The sequence below is a fragment of the Stegodyphus dumicola genome, chromosome 7, assembly GCF_044657685.1.
Source record: "Stegodyphus dumicola isolate Sdum_Otavi_A_Nest chromosome 7, ASM4465768v1".
In the NCBI taxonomy this organism is placed as follows: Eukaryota; Metazoa; Arthropoda; class Arachnida; order Araneae; family Eresidae; genus Stegodyphus; species Stegodyphus dumicola.
The window spans coordinates 70,160,274-70,181,590 of record NC_140774.1 but is presented as its reverse complement, the minus strand read 5'-3'; the positions used below and the strand labels follow the sequence as shown (position 1 = coordinate 70,181,590).

Genomic DNA, 21,317 nt, shown 5'->3' with positions numbered 1-21,317 from the left:
GTATTAGCCTTAGTCCATAATTTCATATTTATTTCACTTTTCCAATAAAAATGCTTCCACCAAATGTTACTGTTATGTGTTATTTTTAAGGATACAATTTAGCAACTATACAAAGAAATGGACTGACATAGTTGACACTATATTGAGAATTCTAAAGATTTAAAAAAATAAGTCATTGATTTGTGAATCCGAAACCATATATGACCACAGGATGACTTCATGTATCATTATTATTATTATTATTATTTTTTTTATATTTGATGGGAGGAATGAATACTAAAAAATGACTAGTGTTTATAATTAAGACTGAGCCATAAAGTTAACAATTAGATTTCATTTATAAATGATCAACTAGATACTGATAGTTCACTTAAAGCTCGTTACTATTCTGTCAATTCCACGTCTCAAAATGGTTAGAGATGTGCTGGCCACATTTCTTAAATCTGAGGAATATTTAGTTGCAATATTTGAAAATAACAGAAATCTGGAATAAAAACAAGTGAAACATATCATCCATCTTCTGTGAAATATACCATCTGCTTTTTTTAACAATTAACAAGAATTCAAATGTAACTTTACCAGATGTTCTTTAAATTCTATATGGGGAACATTTTTATATGTCCTAAAAGCAATTATTTTCTGAAAGCTTTACAAATATATTGCATAGTCAGTCACAAAAACAATTGCCATTGGGACTTAATCTCTTCTTATACTGGCATGGCATCCATCCATATAAGAGATCATTCAGCTACCATGCAACTAAAAAAAAAATTATTTCAACAAAAAAGTGTCTTAAAGCATAAAAAAATATGTTACATAAAGACAATAAAACTTAAATTTATAATTTCACTTTTAATGTTACACAAAATTTAAATTCTTAACAGCACAATCAAGATTAAATATCCTGTTACATTAAAAACTTCATTAATATCTAATTCATCAATCATCTGTATATTTTGTATGTAATCAGCCTTTATGAAACCAAATTAAAAACTTCATTAATATCTAATTCATCAATCATCTGTATATTTTGTATGTAATCAGCCTTTATGAAACCAGTCATACAAGAAGAAATTCCCAATAAGTTACCGAAAAATAGAAATCTGGTTTTCATATAAAAAGCAGGAAATTGCCATTGGGACTTAATCTCTTCTTATACTGGCATGGCATCCATCCATATAAGAGATCATTCAGCTACCATGCAACTAAAAAAAAAATTATTTCAACAAAAAAGTGTCTTAAAGCATAAAAAAATATGTTACATAAAGACAATAAAACTTAAATTTATAATTTCACTTTTAATGTTACACAAAATTTAAATTCTTAACAGCACAATCAAGATTAAATATCCTGTTACATTAAAAACTTCATTAATATCTAATTCATCAATCATCTGTATATTTTGTATGTAATCAGCCTTTATGAAACCAAATTAAAAACTTCATTAATATCTAATTCATCAATCATCTGTATATTTTGTATGTAATCAGCCTTTATGAAACCAGTCATACAAGAAGAAATTCCCAATAAGTTACCGAAAAATAGAAATCTGGTTTTCATATAAAAAGCAGGAAATTATTCTTAATTCTTTTCAGTCATTTCCTAAAATATATTTGAAAATTCCAGAACATGTTAAAATAGGTTCCCGGATAAAAGACCACCGGACAAATCCCATTGTGATACTAGCCTGTGCAACAAATACCTATGTGGATAGCAGCCAGTGACACACTTATGAATATATTTTACTTAAATAATTATTAAATACAGCAATATTATATATCCATAACACATAAATGCTAAAATACAGTAAAAGCTGGACTATCAACTAACTGGAAAATTTTTAATTTCAGAAAATTTAAGTGACATATAAAGCAGGGACAGGCCTCCAGAAACCCTGCTGATAACTTCTAAATTGTGAACAGATTTACATTTACACACCTTTCTTACATTCCCTCTTCCCCACTGTTATATCCATCATACTCTTCTAAGAATTCCTCCAGAGAATAGGCCTCACCCAAGGCTAACAGTAACTATAACAGTCCTTATTGTTGGCTCTGATTCTTCTCACCAGTTGTGGGAAGTTACACAGTTCAGTTCCCATTAGAAGTCCTTTGTTACCACTAGAGGGGAACATAAGATTTCTTGTGGTGAGCAAAAAGGACCAAGGTCACTGCATAGAGTGGAATTTGGAAGTGCACTTGAACACAGGTGTTCTATCAGAAATTGTTTTCACCTGTTTTACTAAGATTTTTCATTAAATTGGTCCTCAAGTTGAATAGGCTATAGGTAACAATTTCTAAACATCTTTTAATGTGACAGGAAATTAATATTGTATCTATTTTGATTAATTATCCATCTACTGACTGAAAATCTTTGCCAGAACTTGACTGCAAAAATGGAAGATTCTTCAACATATAAAAAACAAAATAATTAAGTTTTGAAAAAGGTGAAAACCAGCAAAATTTAATGAAAGACTTTAGCATCGGATTAATTATAATTTATGACATTAAACTGGGAAAAAATGAATGAACAATGGTGATACAAAGTGCAAAATTATCATACAAAATTTTAAGTTTTTGATATGCTATATCCTTAACTTGAATCATGATATTAAATAAAAATTGGCCATTTTCTTTAAGCTCCCACTGGAATGAATGGTGCAAATTTGGCAACATCTCCTTTAATTTTCATGATGACATTTAATAAGATATTTTAATTTCATATGCCAAAAGCATAGCAAATACATACAAATTTATGTGTGAAGTTTTTTTTAAATGTTACATAATTAATTGTAGGCTTTTGATTAGAAGCTGATAACAAATAAGAAGACAGTTTTTATAGTATTAGACCTGAAATTTCTTTCTCCATTAACAGGCCTTTTTGCCAATTGCATTTTATATATTATTATCCGGAAATTTTATTTATCAAGAATTTGCATATCCCAAGCATTTCATAGTCCATCTCTTACTGTATATACGAGAGTCAAAATATGTATTATTATAGTAGTAAATGTGCTAATGAAATAGCAATAAAATCATAAACTTAATTACTGCAGTTAAACAGATTTTTACCATTTCATTGAAATTTTATTATCATTTTCACATATTCCTTTAGTTAGGGATAGATTTTTTTTTGTTCCTTAGTTAGGGATAGATAAAAGAGAAATCTTAAAAATTGCATCCCTGATGCTTACTGAATATACAAATTTTTAGTAAATGTGCAAATAAAATAGCAATGAAATCATACAAACTTAATTACTGCAGTTAAACCAAATTTTACCATTCCATTGAAATTTAATTATTTTCACAAATATTTTAGTTAGGGATAATCTTTTTTTTTTGTTGCCTACATAAAAGAGAAAGCTTAAAAATTACATCCCTGATGCTTACTGAATATACAAATTTTATTTCATTTATGTACTGAATTTTTTGATATTTGAATCTTCATTTAAGTTACATGCACAGATTTATTTTGAAAGGAAGAATGCCTGGAAGTAAATAATTTTACATTTTGTTCAAGTTGGCTCAATCTTGAAGGAAATAATTCTTAATATTTCTTCTTTATTACCTATTGCTATGTAACACTTCAAGAAGCGTTTTTTTGCGATTCTTATTTTAAAGTTATTTGGGAAAATGCTTTCAGTTTACTTACACAGAGCATATTTCTTCATACCCTATGTATACATGAACTGATTTATTAGCTTAAAAACTGATCCAATATACATTCTTCCACTTATGGAATTTTTCAAAATAAGATGAAGACTGACTCCAAGACATTGAGGATTTTGATTAAAAAAATAACTTTTTCTATAGCTCCCAGAGAGAAAAATCTCCAATCAGCAAAATATGCACTGATCTGTTAAAAAAAATTCTATCTACGTTCGAACTTTGCAAAAGTTAATGTTTAATTGATTAACAGAACAGGGCATTGTAACGGCTTAAGCTATTGTATCAACCACCACAACATTCTGAGAAAAAGAATGGCGGCTTTGAAAGTTCCCAAGGACAGAGCATTTCTTAACGAATTCTCAAAAAGAAAGTGACCAGCAGCCACAAAACAAACTCAAGTTTTTGTTCCTCTTATAGTTGTCCGAAGGGAGACATTGTTCTGTTCCCTTTCATCAGTTTATAGGTGCGTTGTCTCAGACCACCTGGTTTGAGTCCCCAGGCTGTCTTCATTATATCCGGTTTTTAATCAAGGTTCTCTTGCCAGTCAAGAGGCACTTTTAAAATTACGAACAAATGAGGATCCTCAATATTTTTTCAACATGCCCAGGACAACTGGAACAAAATCACAGAACACAGTTTTAGAGAAGGAGTGAGAGCGAGTTACAGTAAGTGAAGAGAGAAACCTTATCTTGGTTTTTCCAGCTTGGCCATGCGCAAATTTTATTTCGCTCTGCGTAGAGTGACATTAATATCTCTGCCAAGAGTTTACAGTGAGGTAGCCTTGCGTTACCTTACCAGACAGCATCCAACTCAGTCCGGGAACCAGACTTGGAGAGACGATTAATTCTAAACAGCCTCGTCTTGAATTATTTTGAAACAAGAGCTTTTATCTAGAATCAGTGCTAAATAGAAACTTTATTCACAATGTCTGGTTGTTATAGTTCTTCCCCCCTCACCCTACAGTGAGTTTATTTATTTTTGCATATAGCCTAGAAAGAACCCCAATAAATTTACACTACTTGCCTTCTGAATTCGTCACAGCATGGAGGACTTCATAAAGACTGGCTCATATTTACATACACAGTATGAGCAAAGCTATAAAAGCAGTGTAACTAGCCTCTTTGCCAGCATTCAAACCTTTGTTAAGTGATAAAAGTTTTGAGCTGTTTTATTCACTTAGCCACACAGGTGAAACTGATAGGGTCAACTACCCTCAGGATGTTTGTGACAGCAGTCGTATGCTTTTTTTGTAAATCAATTAACTGAATATTAAGAAGTTTTTATTGTGAAAATAGTACTTATTACAAACTAAGAATCATCCTTTTTGAAAGTCGAATTCCTTGAACTAAAATTTTTGGTAAGCTGGCCCTTTCTTGAATTGCTTTATAACTGTTTTCTTACCTTCCTTTCTTGCTAAGTCAAAATCAGACAATATCCTTTTGCATTAGAGGTCATATAATGTCCTTTGTGAAATTTTGAAATACGAAATAGTTTATCTTGTGATCTTTTAAGAGAAGCTGCATGCCTTCTTGTGGCAATTCAAAAATGTATTAAAAGGTAGTTTTATAAATACAATCTACATTTCCTCCATTTGGAACACCATGAAAATTAACTATTTTAAATCTGCATTTTTATCCTAAGCTCTAAAACATTAATGCCCTAATTGCCAAATTTTTTATCTTGATGATAATCCCCAACTCTATGCAAATACGAATACCTTATTGTATTTTATTAAAATTAAAACATTTAAAAGTTGTGTTTTAGCTTCACACTGCTGGCAGTTACTGTTTCACTCTACAGACAGCTACTGATAAACATATATTCGATTACCTGCTGCGTTTTAATGGTTCATTTAAAACAGAAAATTTGAAACTAGTATATGCACTTCTGATATATAGCTATAAATAATAGATTTGATTAACAACTTGTCTTAATTTAAAAATGTCAACGAAATAACATCTGCTAATGAGTAAAGAAAGTATATCTGACAAGTGAAAAATTAAGACTACTCAGTCAGTTTAGGACCACCGTTGACTCTCCCAATATTAGTAATAATAAAAATTAAATTGAGATATTACGAATTTTCTCAGGGGGATTATTGAATACATTTTCTTCTTTGAAAAATAAAAATAGAATTCTATTAAAAGGAATGAATTTACTCATTAACATATTTAAAATGGAATTAAAAGCGAAGTGCAATCAACAAACCAAGTAATTATTGTTCTGACCAGAAATTAGTTGACTTTTATAATTAATAGATGCGAAAGAGTTTCGTCTTTTTCTCCAGTAAAAATCAAGATTTAAAAAGCTGTTTAGTAAAATTATTCAAATTGCTCATAAAAAAACAGAAACTGGTCATTCTATCAAACTTGAAATGCAATCTTCAAATCGGAATATATAATTCTTACAAGAGCAAGTTTTATTTTCTTACCTGAAAAAATTGCTTTATGACACTTCTGCCTTTGATTATTTAAAAACAATGCAAACTTTGTAAAAACAAGTGTACAAAAACATTCTCATAAGACAAAAATGAAAATTTAACATTAAGAATGTATGAAAAAGAAATTTTACATGTACATTAAATATATTTATGTAAATAAAATTTAAAAAGTAAATTCTTCTAGCTATTGCCTATGAGCTAAAGTGATACTTTGGTTCCTTTGCTAAGTAGTATAAACACAAAGTAAAGATTCAATTCTAATTCAAAAAGTAAAAACATAAAATATATGAAACAATAGTTAAGAAAATTAGAAAGCTTAACTTGATTTAAACTTAAAAGTTAATATGTAGAATAAAGTTTAAGCTATCTCAAAACACATTAGAAAAAATACTACCTCCCCCCAAAAAAACTACAGCTAAGCAGCGTCGCCTTGCATTTTCCCATTTACCGCTGCTTGGTAGTAGTTTTTGTTTTTCAACATTTTTTGTAGTATTTTTTCTAATATGTTTTGAGATAGCTTAAACTTTATTCTACATACATATAAACTTTTAACTTTGAATCAAGTTAAGCTTTCACCATTTTCTAATTTTCTTAATTAGTATTTCATATATTTTGAGTTTTTACTTTTTGAATTACAATTGGATCTTTACTTTGTGTTTATACTACTTTGCAAAGGAACCGAAGTATCACTTTAGATCATAGGCAATAGCTAGAAGAATTTACTTTTGTCGCATAGGCAATAACCACAGTGGGTTTATTTTTGGTGCTTTTATCCTCCTGTCACTGTTAAAAGGTTATAGTACTAGAAAAGCATAAAAACAGTATTTTAACACATAACACATTGTGAAAATCGAACTTAAGCATTAACTATAAAGAATACTTAATACTTAATTTTTTTTTTTTCAAATCCATTGAGACAATATAAAAATACACAGGTTTCCATGCTACCCAAGAGGTACTGTGCAAGCTCGTTACCATGCTGGTTCCCCTAAACTAACATTTTTACATAGCTGTTCTTTTGGTAACGTCAATTCTGAACATTCAAAGAAAATTATATCAGCTAGTTGAAAGAAAAATGTTAATTTAAGGCCTATATAAAAACTATGTTACAAGGCTTTAAACAGCCAATTTTGAAGCTAAGTACCATCAAGTGTTACTAAAAATAACAAGACAAGACCAATTTAATACGGAAAATACATTTCGGAATTAAATTTTACAAACACTCAATTCAAGGTTTAAAGCAAGAAAAAAGAAAATTCATACTAAATGCAGTCTTTGAATTTACAAGTTACGAGAGTAAAATATATAAAAAAGCTTAGGGCACAGGAAACACAAGATAAAATACTACCTACATGAGTTTAATGCTATATCAATAGGTCAGAAAACAAAAATTAAATAATATTTAAAACAAATGAATTATATGTTTAACATCTATATTTTCACAATCTCTCCACCTAATTGTGTAAAAATAAACTTCCTAAATTCATATGAATTGAAAGCCTGTTTAACATCTAAATTTCTGCTAATCTGATAGGCATAATAACAAATGAATACTCCACAACTCATGCCATCATTCTGAATAGCATGATTGGGAAACGAACAATACCAATTATTACACATATCCAAAACATTATTAAGGATACTTTGCCACAAATGAATTAATGAATACACAGAATTTTGAACGGCATTACAACCAAGTGGATCATAGAACTGAAAAATTCTACTATCTTTAATCTTTGCAACAAGTAAAACCCAATGATTATTATTGATAAGAGCTGGAATAAAAAAGAAATCAACAGGTGCAAAATCAGCTTTTTTCCATACATTTTGAGTTTTATTACCTGACTGAAAAAATAGTGTATGGTAACATTTGGCAGCTATGGAAGAAGTATTATGAAGAATGGTAAAAAAAAAGCATCAATAATATTGTCACTAAGCCAGCCAAGCTGAAAATTATTATTTACAGCCTTCAGGGCTAAAATTTCTTCATTTGAAATATAAGGAACAAGAGATTTTATATCGAGAAATGTTAGAAGTGTTTCCCCAGCTCGCAGAACACATTTTGAAATATCGGATACATTAAGCTCAGAGGTAAAAGAATTATATTTAAGTAAATTGCTATCCTTAACCTTAATTGTGGTCACAGGTTAATTATAATAATTGTGATCATAATCATCACAGGATAATTAACCTTAATTATCCTGTGATGATTTATGATCATTCACATTAATATTATTTGATAACCCAAACAAACCTTCCTTGACATTTTTTTTATTATAAGCATCGGGATAATCTAGAATTTTACGTTTTATACCTTTCACAGATGTTGTACGAAACAGAGTTTGACGTGATAATTTTAAATTTGGAGCAACCTGAGCAAATGGCATTTTATCAGAAAAATCTTTCAAATGGTTTGATTTTATTGCACCTTTACAATTAGAAACTATATCTTTTAAATTCTTTGTTATACTAGGTATTAATATCTTTTGGATTGTCGGATGCAGCAACATAACTAATAATTCAGACATTAAAGTCTTACAAGTGTTAATTTTAGGTTCAGTGTTACACACAACAGTATCTGAAATAGCATTAGATTTTTTAATCAATTCTAGAGGGGAGGAGTTTTCTGCTTTAAGGATATCTGTTGCAATTACAGAAGGACTTGGTTGCCTGCATGTAATTGAGTGTATTTTATGTACGTGTTTACATAGTGTGCTGAAGTCTGGACAATTACAATTATATAAATGATGACACAGATTTAGACAGGAGAGGTTAATACACTTTGAATAACAATGATCTGTTTCTGAACATAGTTCATGCAACCGCTTAACTGTATATTGAATATTTTTACGTGTCTGTGATTTTATAGACCACAAACAAGGATGTGTTTCTGTTACATCACTATCAGGTATTTTCATTCCAGATTCATGTCATTTATTATAAGTTGGCTGGTAGATGCTCTCTTTACAGTTAATTTCAACTTTATACTTATAAGCCATGTAAATATCTTCAATTTTTAAAAGTACATTAATTAAATTATCGAGGCGTCTGTTAAATTTATGTTTTAAGTACATAGTCTTCAATTTATTGTGAAATGACTCGCAATACATGTTAGTATCTGTGAATGCATGAGGGAAGTTTCTGTATGCCATTGACCACAGACTTGCTCGGCAATAATACTCCTCAAAATAATTTACAAACGATGGTGCAACAGCTCGAAACTTTTGAAGGAAATTATCCATCATAGAAATAAATAAAGAAGAATTAGTTTCTTCAAGCAATATAACTAAATTAAAATAAATTTCATCCCTAAGTTTTTGACTTGAAACCATTCGAAATAAACTACGTTGCCATGCACGATGTACATGCCATTTACATAGTATATGTTTAATACCTGGACCAAATGGTTTTTCAAATGCAGGATGTGTAGTTTTATCATCATCTGTCATTAAACAATTAATATTAAGCTCATGTATTACACATTTGATACTAAGAAATAAATTGTACATTGTATCCTGATCCAACTGATTTGAAATAAAATGTGCTACGGGAAAACCACTACCAAATTCATCTGGGACAATTAAATTTAGCAAATAAAAATCATACTGATTTGTTTTGTGAGTAGAATCTATACATAAAATCCTGCTACAACCTTTAATCATCATTTCTTTTTGCTCCTTTGTGTGCAATCCTAGTGCAAAAGACAGTGTGTCAAGGCCTTTCGGACCATACAATGTTGGTTTTCCTTGAGGTTTGTAAATAAGAATAGGGTCATACGATTCCTGCCTAAGTTTCTCAACTATGGCAGCAACAGAAAGTGAATCATCACCAAGAGAAGAAATCATTACACGCTTTACATAGTAATTTATAGTCCTACATGTTACAAAATTATCTTTAATACTTAAGCTCTCTCTATTATCACGTGATCCACTTCCATCTCAGATAAATTCTTGAATTTGATCGGTGGAAACACCTAACTGAGCATAAGTTTTGATTTGATCACGACAATTCTGACTAAGCTGTTAAAATTTGGTATTTTCAAACGACAGCTCATGATTGTGACCTGAATACAAAATAGCTGTCGCAAGATCTTGTTCCTCAGAAACTAAAATTCTGGATGGACATCTGAAGCCTAATGGTAAAGAACCTTTAAGATTTTTTCTACTTGAAATTGGCACTGGTTTTTTTTTGTGTTACAGTGAAGTGACAACAATAATAATGGTATGCTTTATTAACTTTATGTTTACTCCCAGAACACTTCTTAAAAGAACTGAATGTTTCCTTAGAATGACATTCTAACCACAGCTGAAACTCTACCATTGATGAAAATGTAAGCTCCTTCACACATCTATCTCAGAATTGTGAAATCCAGCCAAATGTTTATTATGATCACTAATAAACTGGAAGGATGCCTTGCAATCAGGAAAAACACACGGTTTACGAATATTTAAAATTATTTTTAGAACAGCAAAACTTCTTATGATGAAAAAGGTTACTGCGGGTTTTACAGTCTATTTCACAGTTGTCACAAATATATGATTTTGAATCAATTTCAGAAGACACAGATTTACACCTTTTTTTATGATTAAAAAATGACTGTCTTGAAGCATATGACTTCATGCATACCTCACACGTTCTTGGATATTTATTTTCTATTTCATCATTCTTTATAGTAGTACATAAATTATCCTTATTTAAAATTTTACAGTTACGTTTGTGTCTTGATAAAGTTTCTTTACAAGAGAAATCTTTCTTACAACATGGACAAATTATAGTCTTTATATTTGGGTTAACAGAGGTAACAACTTGGCAGTTTTCTTCAACATATCCATTTTCAGATTTCTGTACATTACTTTCACCCTGATTAGAATCATTTGCACCCCCAAACTTAATGTTAGAACATTCTGAATAATTTTTAAGAATAGAAAACTTGCTAAAATGAAAATATGGATGGTAAGAATTAAAATTTGCACAAGAACCAACAACTGATGGGCAAGTATTGGAATTGGTGACAAGCTGAGTAGATGAAACAGAGCCTAAAAAACCAGTAGGCTGAGAAGTGACTAACGACATAAAAGAAAATTTAGATACAGATACAGTAGCCTTCTGCAAATCTGAATCAGAGCAAACAAATGAACCCTTAAAAACTGGAAAATTCGACATGGAAGTACAAGAATTGAAACTGATACCAAGATGAGATGATGATGAATTGGAATCTGAAGAGCCTGCAGTTTGAGAATTAGACACTGAATTTCCAGGAAGTTGAGATCCAGTAGAATTTAAAACACCTGATGTAGTGTGGACAGTACATTCGAGAGCTGGAAAATCCAATACATCCAAAACACTGGAACTGCTATTCAAAATCATACCAGAAAATCCATGTTTTAAAACATCTGAGTAAAGTGGCTTAGGAGGTGGATCCAAAAAATTTACAATAGTGCCAAGTGAATATTCAAGAAGTGGAAAATCTGATAAACTCGGAATACTGGGATTAGTATTCAAAACAGAGATAGTAAAACAATCATGCTTTAAAACATCTGAATAAAGCGGTTTAGAAGAAGAAACATGGCACAAAAAATCTCTAGAATTACAAACCCGAACACTGGAAACTAAAGAACGTTTCACAACATCTGAAAAGAGTGGTTTGGAAACAGAAACACCAAGATTACTACCCAAATGAGTACTCAGAACAGAAGGAATACTGGTTAATGCTGGGAAACTGCTAAGGGGTGTAGAACAAAATGGTGCACTTACCTCTGCAACAGTCAAAATTATTCTGATATCTTTTACAAAAATTTTCCCCAGCTGCTGATTACCTCTCCGATTTAGGTGTAAACCGTCTCTGGATAAACAAGTACTCCAAGAATAGTCAAAAGAGCTGCAAATGAAAAACCCATCTTTACCTTCGTATGTTGCGAGAAATCTTGAATTTATGTTTAGTATCTTCCTATTAAGTTCTTGTAGGTGATACGTGTTACAATGTCGATATAAATCCGGGCATCGTGGGAGAACACCTGAAAACAGAATGACCTTCGGGTTTAATCGTTCAATTCCCTTATATAGACAACCATATTTACGATGAATTTCATCTAAATCGTCATTTGAATTATTGGTACCAACGTGGACAAAAACTAAATGAAAATGGTTGTTCATAAAGGCAATCTCACGTGTCAACCTTTCAATCCTAGCTCCTGGAAAGCAACGAAAATCAACTTCGTAATCAGGTAAATTCGCAGACAAATATTCTTGTAAATATTTAATCATAGAATCCCCGATTATGAGTATTTTCATCTTTTCAGATTGCTTAGACAAACACATAACTAAAATAAGATAATTAAAACACAAAATATCAGCGCTAATACTATGTACCTTGCTTCCCCCACAGCAGCACGTGCAAGCAAAATGGCGAAAACGTGTATTGCTTACTTCGAAAAATTACATTTGGCTTCATTCAGGGGGGGCCCAAGAGCGATGCGCAGTGCAGGGAGAAAGTTATGCCACATGCGCATGACGTCATGTGGGTGAGAGCGTTAGTTCTTGGCGTTTGTTTACTTTCGTTGCATCAACAGTTTGATTTGATTTGTGTTGTTAATTTGCTATTATACCTAGGCGGAAGTGGCAAATTGTGCTATAGCGTTGTGTCAGAATTATACACGTTAATACGTTTTTTGGCGGAAAACACTCTTTACAACCAGATAAAATAACTATTTTTTTTAATGAATTTATGTAATTTTCATACATAAATGTGATGTAATTTTACATTTATTTTTCATTTTACTGCTATTTTACATTTAAATTGAAAAATTTCTCATTTTAAATCATTTTTTATCATAATCTTCATTTTGTGTATGAGACTTACATCGTAGTGAGATATTTAAACTCAGTGTCATGTTTACCAATACTGAGTACCTGAATGATTAGTTAATAAATTCGCGTATCCAACTTCATTCACATGTTTTGGTTACTTTCTTTACATCCCAAACGTAATTCTATGTATTGAAGCAGCGTCTGGGTTAAGCTTTGCGAACTAAGTAAACTGATACATGCCTCACCGTGAGGAAAGAACAATTTCTCGACCACACTATGATGCAAACATCGAATGAGTGAGTGACATTTCCTTCAGTGTTATTAAACTGATGCATACAGGTATGTGTGATGTAATTTAATTGATATAACTTACACATGCTTGAACCTGAAGGAAAACAAATCTGTGTATAATGCCAGAATACAAATAGTCAAAGAGTAAGTAAGATATTCGGTTCAGTTTTATTTAACTGCTGCATATGTTTTAATTTTGATTCCATATAACTTGTTTTTAATTATAAGAGAAAGAAAAATAATTCAATATTGAACACATATTTCGAGTATAACAAAAGTATTTTAAGAAATAACCTGATAAAAATACATTAGTAATTAAAAATATCTAATTTGTGTACAGGCTGAATTGAAATTAAGATGTGGTGGTGTATTTAATTATGGCAAAGCACACTAGGGCTATCTGCATAATAGGTGTGATGCCTTCGTGGAGGACTTTCTCAGGGAAACTGGCTCGTATACACTTTACGCATGAGGAAAACCACGAAAACACCCATGCAGCCAGCCCGTTCGCGGGATTCGGACCGAACTACCAGTGTTCAGCGACTTTACCGCTCGGCCGCTGGTGGGCCGAAACTAAGATGTAGGGCAAGTTTATTATTATTATAATTGTGCGTATATGTGTAAGAAAATGTATTTTAATTGTTCCATTTTTAATGTATGGAAGGAAGAATAGGATGCCAATATCGAAGATTATTTACTATAGCAAATAATCACGTCAGGATAAATGTTATATAGAAATCTTGTTGAGTGTAAGGGATTATAAGAGTACTTTTAGATTATACTGAAAATATACGCACTTCTGCTAAAATCTGAAGTGAATCAGTATGAAGTGACTTTTCACTTTAAAAAATGAGATAAGTATACTATTTAAAAGTATAATGACGGATATTAAGAAATTTGTAGAATTTTATAGTATTTAAATATGAATTTGTTAAGTCAAATCTTTTTATATATATTTTTGCTTGAGATATGTAATTTAAACTGAAATCACGATCATATATTTCTCATGGAATGTCAAAGTTCATTTGTATTAAAAAAAGTGCATGAGCAATGAAAATAAATAGAATAATACTTTTTGATTATGTTTTTACCATGGTCTTAGCAGTTATGCCATCAATGTGTTCTGTTCAACAAGATTTATTTAGTGCAAACAATACTACGAAAAAATATTGAAAAATACCTTGTTTTACAATATTTATTTCCCTTAATTAACTTAAATATCGTTTTTCATTTTCTAATGCTTTCCTTTACGAAAAGAATTTAATGTTTACAATTATTTTCAGCATTCGTACGAATTCTGTGCATAAAATAAACATTTTCTTTAACAAAATACTTAATCGGAAAGTATATACCCGGTATTTCCGGTGTATCTACCACATATAAAATGATCATTTTGCTTTAGTTTACATTTTTTCCATTACCAAAATCATGTAGCAGACGCGTCGGCCGATGCGTTTTGTCTCCCGGGTGACGTCACTACCAGCAACCAATGGCACGCTTTTTCCGTTCCTGGCCTAACCTTAGTATATTAAAGAACCTTGGGCTTCATTTTTCAATTTTGGCGCAAATTACGGTAACTTCTTAGTGTTGCCATCGGTCACGTGAGACCCGCTAACTTCTGTAAACTCTCAGCGTTTGTCGTCGCATATATCTGCAAACCTCAAAACTTATACTCAAGGCCTGCCAGTGTGAAAATATTCTTTTGTGTTTTCGGTGGCCTGCGTGAAATTTCTACTGACCCCAAAAATGGCGCTACTATTCCGCAACGCTTTGCGATGTTAACAAAAACAGAATGGTACCTGACACAAATAATTGTCTTGTTATATGCAAAATTTAAAAACGATTAATCTGTAGTAATCAGAAATTATATATTTCTTTTTAATAGACATATTTTTATTTAGAAAGAAAGCATGAAATTTCCAGTTATCGCATTTTTCTGTTTTCATATATAACCGTCAGCTACTTGATTCTGATTTTAATTTCAGCTTGCATCTAGAATTCATTTTACTTAGCAAGGTTTCTAAAATATCCTAAAGGTTTGTGCATTCGGGTAGCTCAGCAGTCATTAGCTGCCTATTTGTGACGTAGCTTGTAGACCCGTTGTCCTCTTGTTTATGTCCATGGACCTTATAAGAAATAGACCAACCCAGTGGGCGGGGCGCGCGTCACCGACATGTCGGCAAGAAAGAGTAGGGACGATCTGGTTTACTTTAACATTGAAACCTATGGCGTTTGTATCACATAACTCTTTTTAATTATTAAATGTGATACGTTGTATAGTGAAGATATTATGAAAGCCACAGTTTTTTCCAAATAGGATTTAATATATCTCATTAAAGCACTTTTTACTGCATTTCGCGCATTTTTTTCACACGTAATTCTTGTACAAACTTCTTTACTTTGGTAAAACGGTAAAAACTCTAAGCACAAAATTTATGAACTTAATTTTGCGTAAAAATAAAGTAAAATTAAATAAGATTGATAGTACGTGATGCTTTGAAATAAATAAGGTAAAATTAAACAAAGTCTGATAATTTTTTTTTTTTTTAATTTAATGAAAATTTTCAGGCAGTGATTTTCCAAACTATAATAACATTACAAAACGATCATATTTATTTGATTATATGATCATTAAATTGTTAACATTAAAGTGGATTAGTTATTTTAATAATTCATAAAATTTGGAGTATAAAATATTCTAAGCGTAATGAAGGGGAAAAAAGATAAAATAAAGATAATAAATTGCCCTATAATACTCATCTATAATTTTAAAAAAGCAGCACAATTTAGAATTTTAAACAAAACTTTCAAAATTTCGTTTTTAAATATTTTAGTAATTTTTACTTATTTACACCAATGAAAAGCATAAAAACTGCGAAAGAAAATTGCTTGTTTGAAATTTTCTATTAGTTCAGGTTTAAAATATTATTTCCTAAAAGAAGTAGTTACAAATTTCCTTACAGCATAGAAAAAGCTAAAAAAATATCCAGCCCTGAAAGCATGCAATAGCTTTGTAATTATTTGAAACGTTAATTATGCTTGATAAATATGCTTAAATTTAAAAATTTAAGTTTTAAAAATCAATCTCAATTTCAAAAATAAAAATATAGAGAAATTCTAATTTGTGAAATGAGGCGCTACATACAGCTTTTTCTTGATAATTATACCCGCTGCTATAGTCAACCAATGTTTAAGGCTTCTATATACCAGGCTGAATCATCAGGCATTCGCGATCCCAAGTGGGAGATTTAATGGCGGCTGTGTAGTTACGGTGCAACAATTTTTTGTGTTTTTTTGTGTAAAATGGGCGGATGTGCAGCTATTAATTGTTCAAATCATTCACGGAAAGGTCATACATTGGTAAAATTTCCTAAAAATGAAGAAAGAAGAAAAATATGGGTAAATAATTGCCGAAGAGACAATTGGAAACCTGGTCCAGGCGCTGAACTTTGCTTAGTAAGTATAATGTTAATTACGCCTTCATTTAGAGTTTATATCTTCTCTGATGTTTATAATGTGCAAGTAAAGTGAAATTCTTGTGTACGATAACCTGAGTATCTGCTAATTTCTGTAATAATAGCTATAATTAAATTAGTCTAGGGTTAATGTACCCGTCGCCAAACATCGCCAATGTGGATGTTTTGAATGTGGAAAAGAAATTTCTCTTCTAATATAAAGCGCGGATTTTGTTTTCCTGTGCTAATTGTGGAATTTAATACTAATGTAACATGAAAATCATTAGCATATTGAAATTTATTAAAAAATAAATAATAATTTGGAAAGTCAAGATAAAATCTGAATGTTTGCTAAAGATATATGTAACATTATACTATAGTTGCAATATCGTTGGAATGATATATAATTTTTTTCTTTATTTTATAAACACTGTTGTTAAAAAGTTAGATGAGTTGTTTATGCATGGTGCCCACTACTGTTTCTTGGTTAAAATAACTTCCAGAATTTTGACATTGACATCTGAAGTCAATAGAATAAATTGAATAGTATGAGACAAAATATATATAATCTGACTTCAATAATTGCGAGTACCATATATTTATAATCACAGTATTATACAATGTGGCAATTTTAAAAAGATAATAAGAGTAAAGATTTAGAAATGAATGCAGAACATTCAAATAAGCACAGAAAACTTGTGAAACTGCATGTGTATTTTTCAAAAATAATTGTAGTGTTTTTAATGCATGTGTAGTGTTTTTAATGTATATGTAGTGTTTAATGCATGCATAACAATCAAATAAATCTGCCTGTAATGATGAATTTCAAAGGCCAAGCCAAAATCCTTTCATGAATTTGATACTTCTAAAGAATGTGATCTCGTCAAATTAAATCCTCATGACATTGATAAACAGTTATTACTGATCTGTGTTACAAAACAGATTTTTATACATGATAAATAATATTTTCTGAAGCGTTATTTTGTGTTGTCATCTCTAAATAAAAAATTGCCTACAAATTCAGAAAGCTACTGAACTACGTTCTAGAGTTTTTAATAACTTTAATTGGATATGTCTGTGCCGATGTAATTTAAAAAATTGTCGTTTAAACTGGCCTTGATGCTTTTTAAAATGCATGTTGGCACTGTGCTCCGAAATTAGGGCTATGTTTTGAATGATTGGAGAATTAAAAATTAAATATTTCAATTAGAGCAATAAACATTACTACAATTATAACAAGAACCATAGTCTGCTCTAATTATAAATGTATTTATCGGCCTAGTATCTTAAAAGTTGGGTGAAGTGAACTCTTATTTTCTTATCTATTGTAAGAGCACTATAACAAGAAATAATAAAGTTTTATTTTAGTTGTTTTTAATGTTATAGCAAAACACTACTTCATTTAATTTTTGGATAATGTTCTAAAGAACACTTTAAATTATAGGCAAAAAATAAATATTGGATAATTAAATTCTGCCCAAGCTTACATGATGCTGCTGCTGATATGTTAGACATGGTTTGTTTATTGTTTCAGTTTTTTATAATACTTGGCCTAATTTAATTACCTGCATATTTATTTATTGCCTATACTTACTTACAGTTCATGCTTGCTGCCTTTGGCACAACCTCACTGTGTGGTTTGTTTTTTGTACTTTTATTTATTTTGTATACTTTTTTTTTTATTACTTTATGTATTTACAGGATCATTTTGAGGAATCTCAATTTGAGTCACTATGCAAAGATAGAAAAAAACTAAGAAAAACTGCAGTACCAACACTCTTTAGCATTCCAAATCCACCACCATCTGTAACTCTTATTTTCTTATCTATTGTAAGAACACTATAGCAAGAAATAATAAAGTTTTATTTTAGTTGTTTTTAATGTTATAGCAAAACACTACTTCATTTAATTTTTGGATAATGTTCTAAAGAACACTTTAAATTATAGGCAAAAAATAAATATTGGATAATTAAATTCTGCCCAAGCTTACAAGATGCTGCTGCTGATATGTTAGACATGGTTTGTTTATTGTTTCAGTTTTTTATAATACTTGGCCTAATTTAATTACCTGCATATTTATTTATTGCCTATACTTACTTACAGTTCATGCTTGCTGCCTTTGGCACAACCTCACTGTGTGGTTTGTTTTTTGTACTTTTATTTATTTTGTATACTTTTTTTTTATTACTTTATGTATTTACAGGATCATTTTGAGGAATCTCAATTTGAGTCACTATGCAAAAATAGAAAAAAACTAAGAAAAACTGCAGTACCAACACTCTTTAGCATTCCAAATCCACCACCATCTGTAACTGACAAGAGGATAAGAGAAGTAAGATGTCCTAAGCCAAATACTGAAGTGGTAAATTATTTAATATTCTCCAAAAAAATTGTTGAAAAAATCATTGCTATTACAAATATATAATTCATCCAACCATTGTTTAAAAAAATAATCACAGCATAACATGTTTACTATTTCTTTTTGAATTTAGGAAACTCTACCTGCTTCAAATGAAGAGTTGTTAAAAAAAATAGAATTCCTTGAGCAACAGCTTCAAGAAAAAGATGCAAAATTGACATCATTTTTGTCCGATGAGCAAGTAGGAGCCCTTGCTGTGCAGTCAAAAAGGAACTGGTCAGAAAAGTCCATTATAAAAGGACTGAACATGCGATTTGCTTTGGGCAAACATAGATATAATTACCTCAGAAGTACTGGATATCCAGCACCATCGTACAGTACCTTGAACAGGAGGATTAGGGAAATAAAAATAAATTTCGGCATTTTAGAAAATTTGTTTTTTTTTCCTCAAGACAAAAGTCCATTCATTGGATGCTCTTGATAGGAACTGCTGCCTTTTAGTTGACGAAATGGAAATAGCTTCATATCAAGATTTTGATACATCGTCTAAGTCATTCATTGGAAATGTTATGTTAGGAAAACCTGCAGTTGCTAAGCATTACACTATTGTAATGCTTAGAGGCCTTAAAACATCATGGAAACAGATTGTTGCCAATGAATTAACAGGGCCTTCAACATCAGGTTCTGACATGAAAGATCTAATTCATAGAACTGTAGTAGCAGCTACAGAAATAGGTTTAACTGTAAGAGCCTCTGTTTCAGATATGGGAAGCAATAACAGAGCAATGTGGTCGTCATTGGATGTATCTGTCTCTAGGACAGATAGGAAGACAAATTACAATATTGGAGGACCTGATGTTTTCATTCACAGTATTGCAGATGTACCACATCTCATTAAAAACATGAGAAATGCATTTCTTTCAAGTATTATGATATTACCAGAGGAATTTTGCCAGCAGCATGCCTTGCCATCGAGGATAGTATCTTCAGTGTATGTGAAACGACTCTGGTCAAGTGAGATAGAATCAGATGCTGCCCTGAGATCTCTACATCACTTGAACAGAGTTCATCTCTTCCCAACACACTTTTCCTCGATGAATGTGGCATCTGCTGTGCAATTGTTTTCTGTAAAAACAGCTGCTGCTATTGAAAAAGCAGTTATTTTACACCAAGTTGCAAAAGAAGCATTAACTTCTGCATGGTGGCTGAGACTTGTAGCAGAATGGTTTACAATTATGACTGCAAGGCATCCAAAAAAAGGCATCACTATCAAAAATCAAGATGAGAAATTTAATATTTTATTGAAATTCATTCATGTGACTGAAACTGTTCAGTTTGAGAAAGCATGGACGCCATTTCAAACTGGCATTATTATGAGCACATTGAGTGTTGTGAAACTCTCAAAAGAATTATTTTCCGAGGGGTTTACATTTTTCTTACCAGGCAGGTTGACACAAGATGCGCTGGAAAATGCCTTTTCACAGATTAGACGAAAGTCGGGTGCAAAGCCTACTGCTTTGCAAGCCAAGAGAGCACTGAAATTAGTGTGCCTATCACAGTTCATTTCAGATATCAATAATCCAAATTATTGTTCTGAAAGTGACCACAGCCTCTTTGATGCTTCTGAATTAGAGGTTGCTATCAGAAAGGAGGTCTTGCATCCTATCTCCAATTCTGTAGTGCCATCTACCTCTTCTGCAGTGGCAGTGAAACGTCGCTTGCCCCCAGCTGTGGAAGAAAATGATATACATTACATCGCAGGAGCCATATATAATAAGTTGTTGAAAAAAAAAAGCATATATGAAAATTGTAAAACAGCTATGACCATTTCAGAGGACATGCTGGAACCTGACGTACCCGAGCATCGCACAATTCTTACAAACATAGCAATAAAGGTGGACTGAAGGTCATCTCTTCAGGAATGTATCGAATATGTAGGGAAGCTGAACGAGAATTTCAAAAATGTAAAGATGTACTCCTTCGTTTACAATCAGCCATCACAAAAGAATTAGTTGAAAGAATAATTGATAAATGTATGCATGTGGCCATGCCAGAATGCTGTAATCTTAAGAAAGTAATTATTGATAATTTTTTTATTACTAGATGCAAAGGCCTTACACAGCATCTTGTCAACAAAAGAGCCCATAACGTTTCATATTCATCAGCATCGGTAAGAAACAAAAAGTAAAATAATTTTAGAAGGTATGTAGGTTTTATATTAAATAATTTATGTGTTTTATGTAATATGTATTACTTTTTCCTAGGCTACGAGTATATAAATTTCTGTGTTTGATGTT

The 21,317-nt window shown here is 31.2% G+C and overlaps 1 protein-coding gene across 1 annotated transcript; it reads right to left on the bottom strand.

The window, feature by feature from the left end:
* Nucleotides 1-889: 889 nt before the first annotated feature.
* Nucleotides 890-12,483, bottom strand: LOC118202467 (uncharacterized). Its single transcript, XM_085819766.1, has 2 exons — nt 11,863-12,483; nt 890-1,205 (listed from the first exon to the last, which is right to left on the bottom strand). Exons 1-2 carry the CDS (start codon nt 12,424-12,426, stop codon nt 1,191-1,193), a joined length of 579 nt encoding a protein of 192 aa, XP_085675892.1. The 5' UTR covers nt 12,427-12,483; the 3' UTR covers nt 890-1,190.
* Between the last annotated feature and the right edge of the window lie 8,834 nt (nt 12,484-21,317).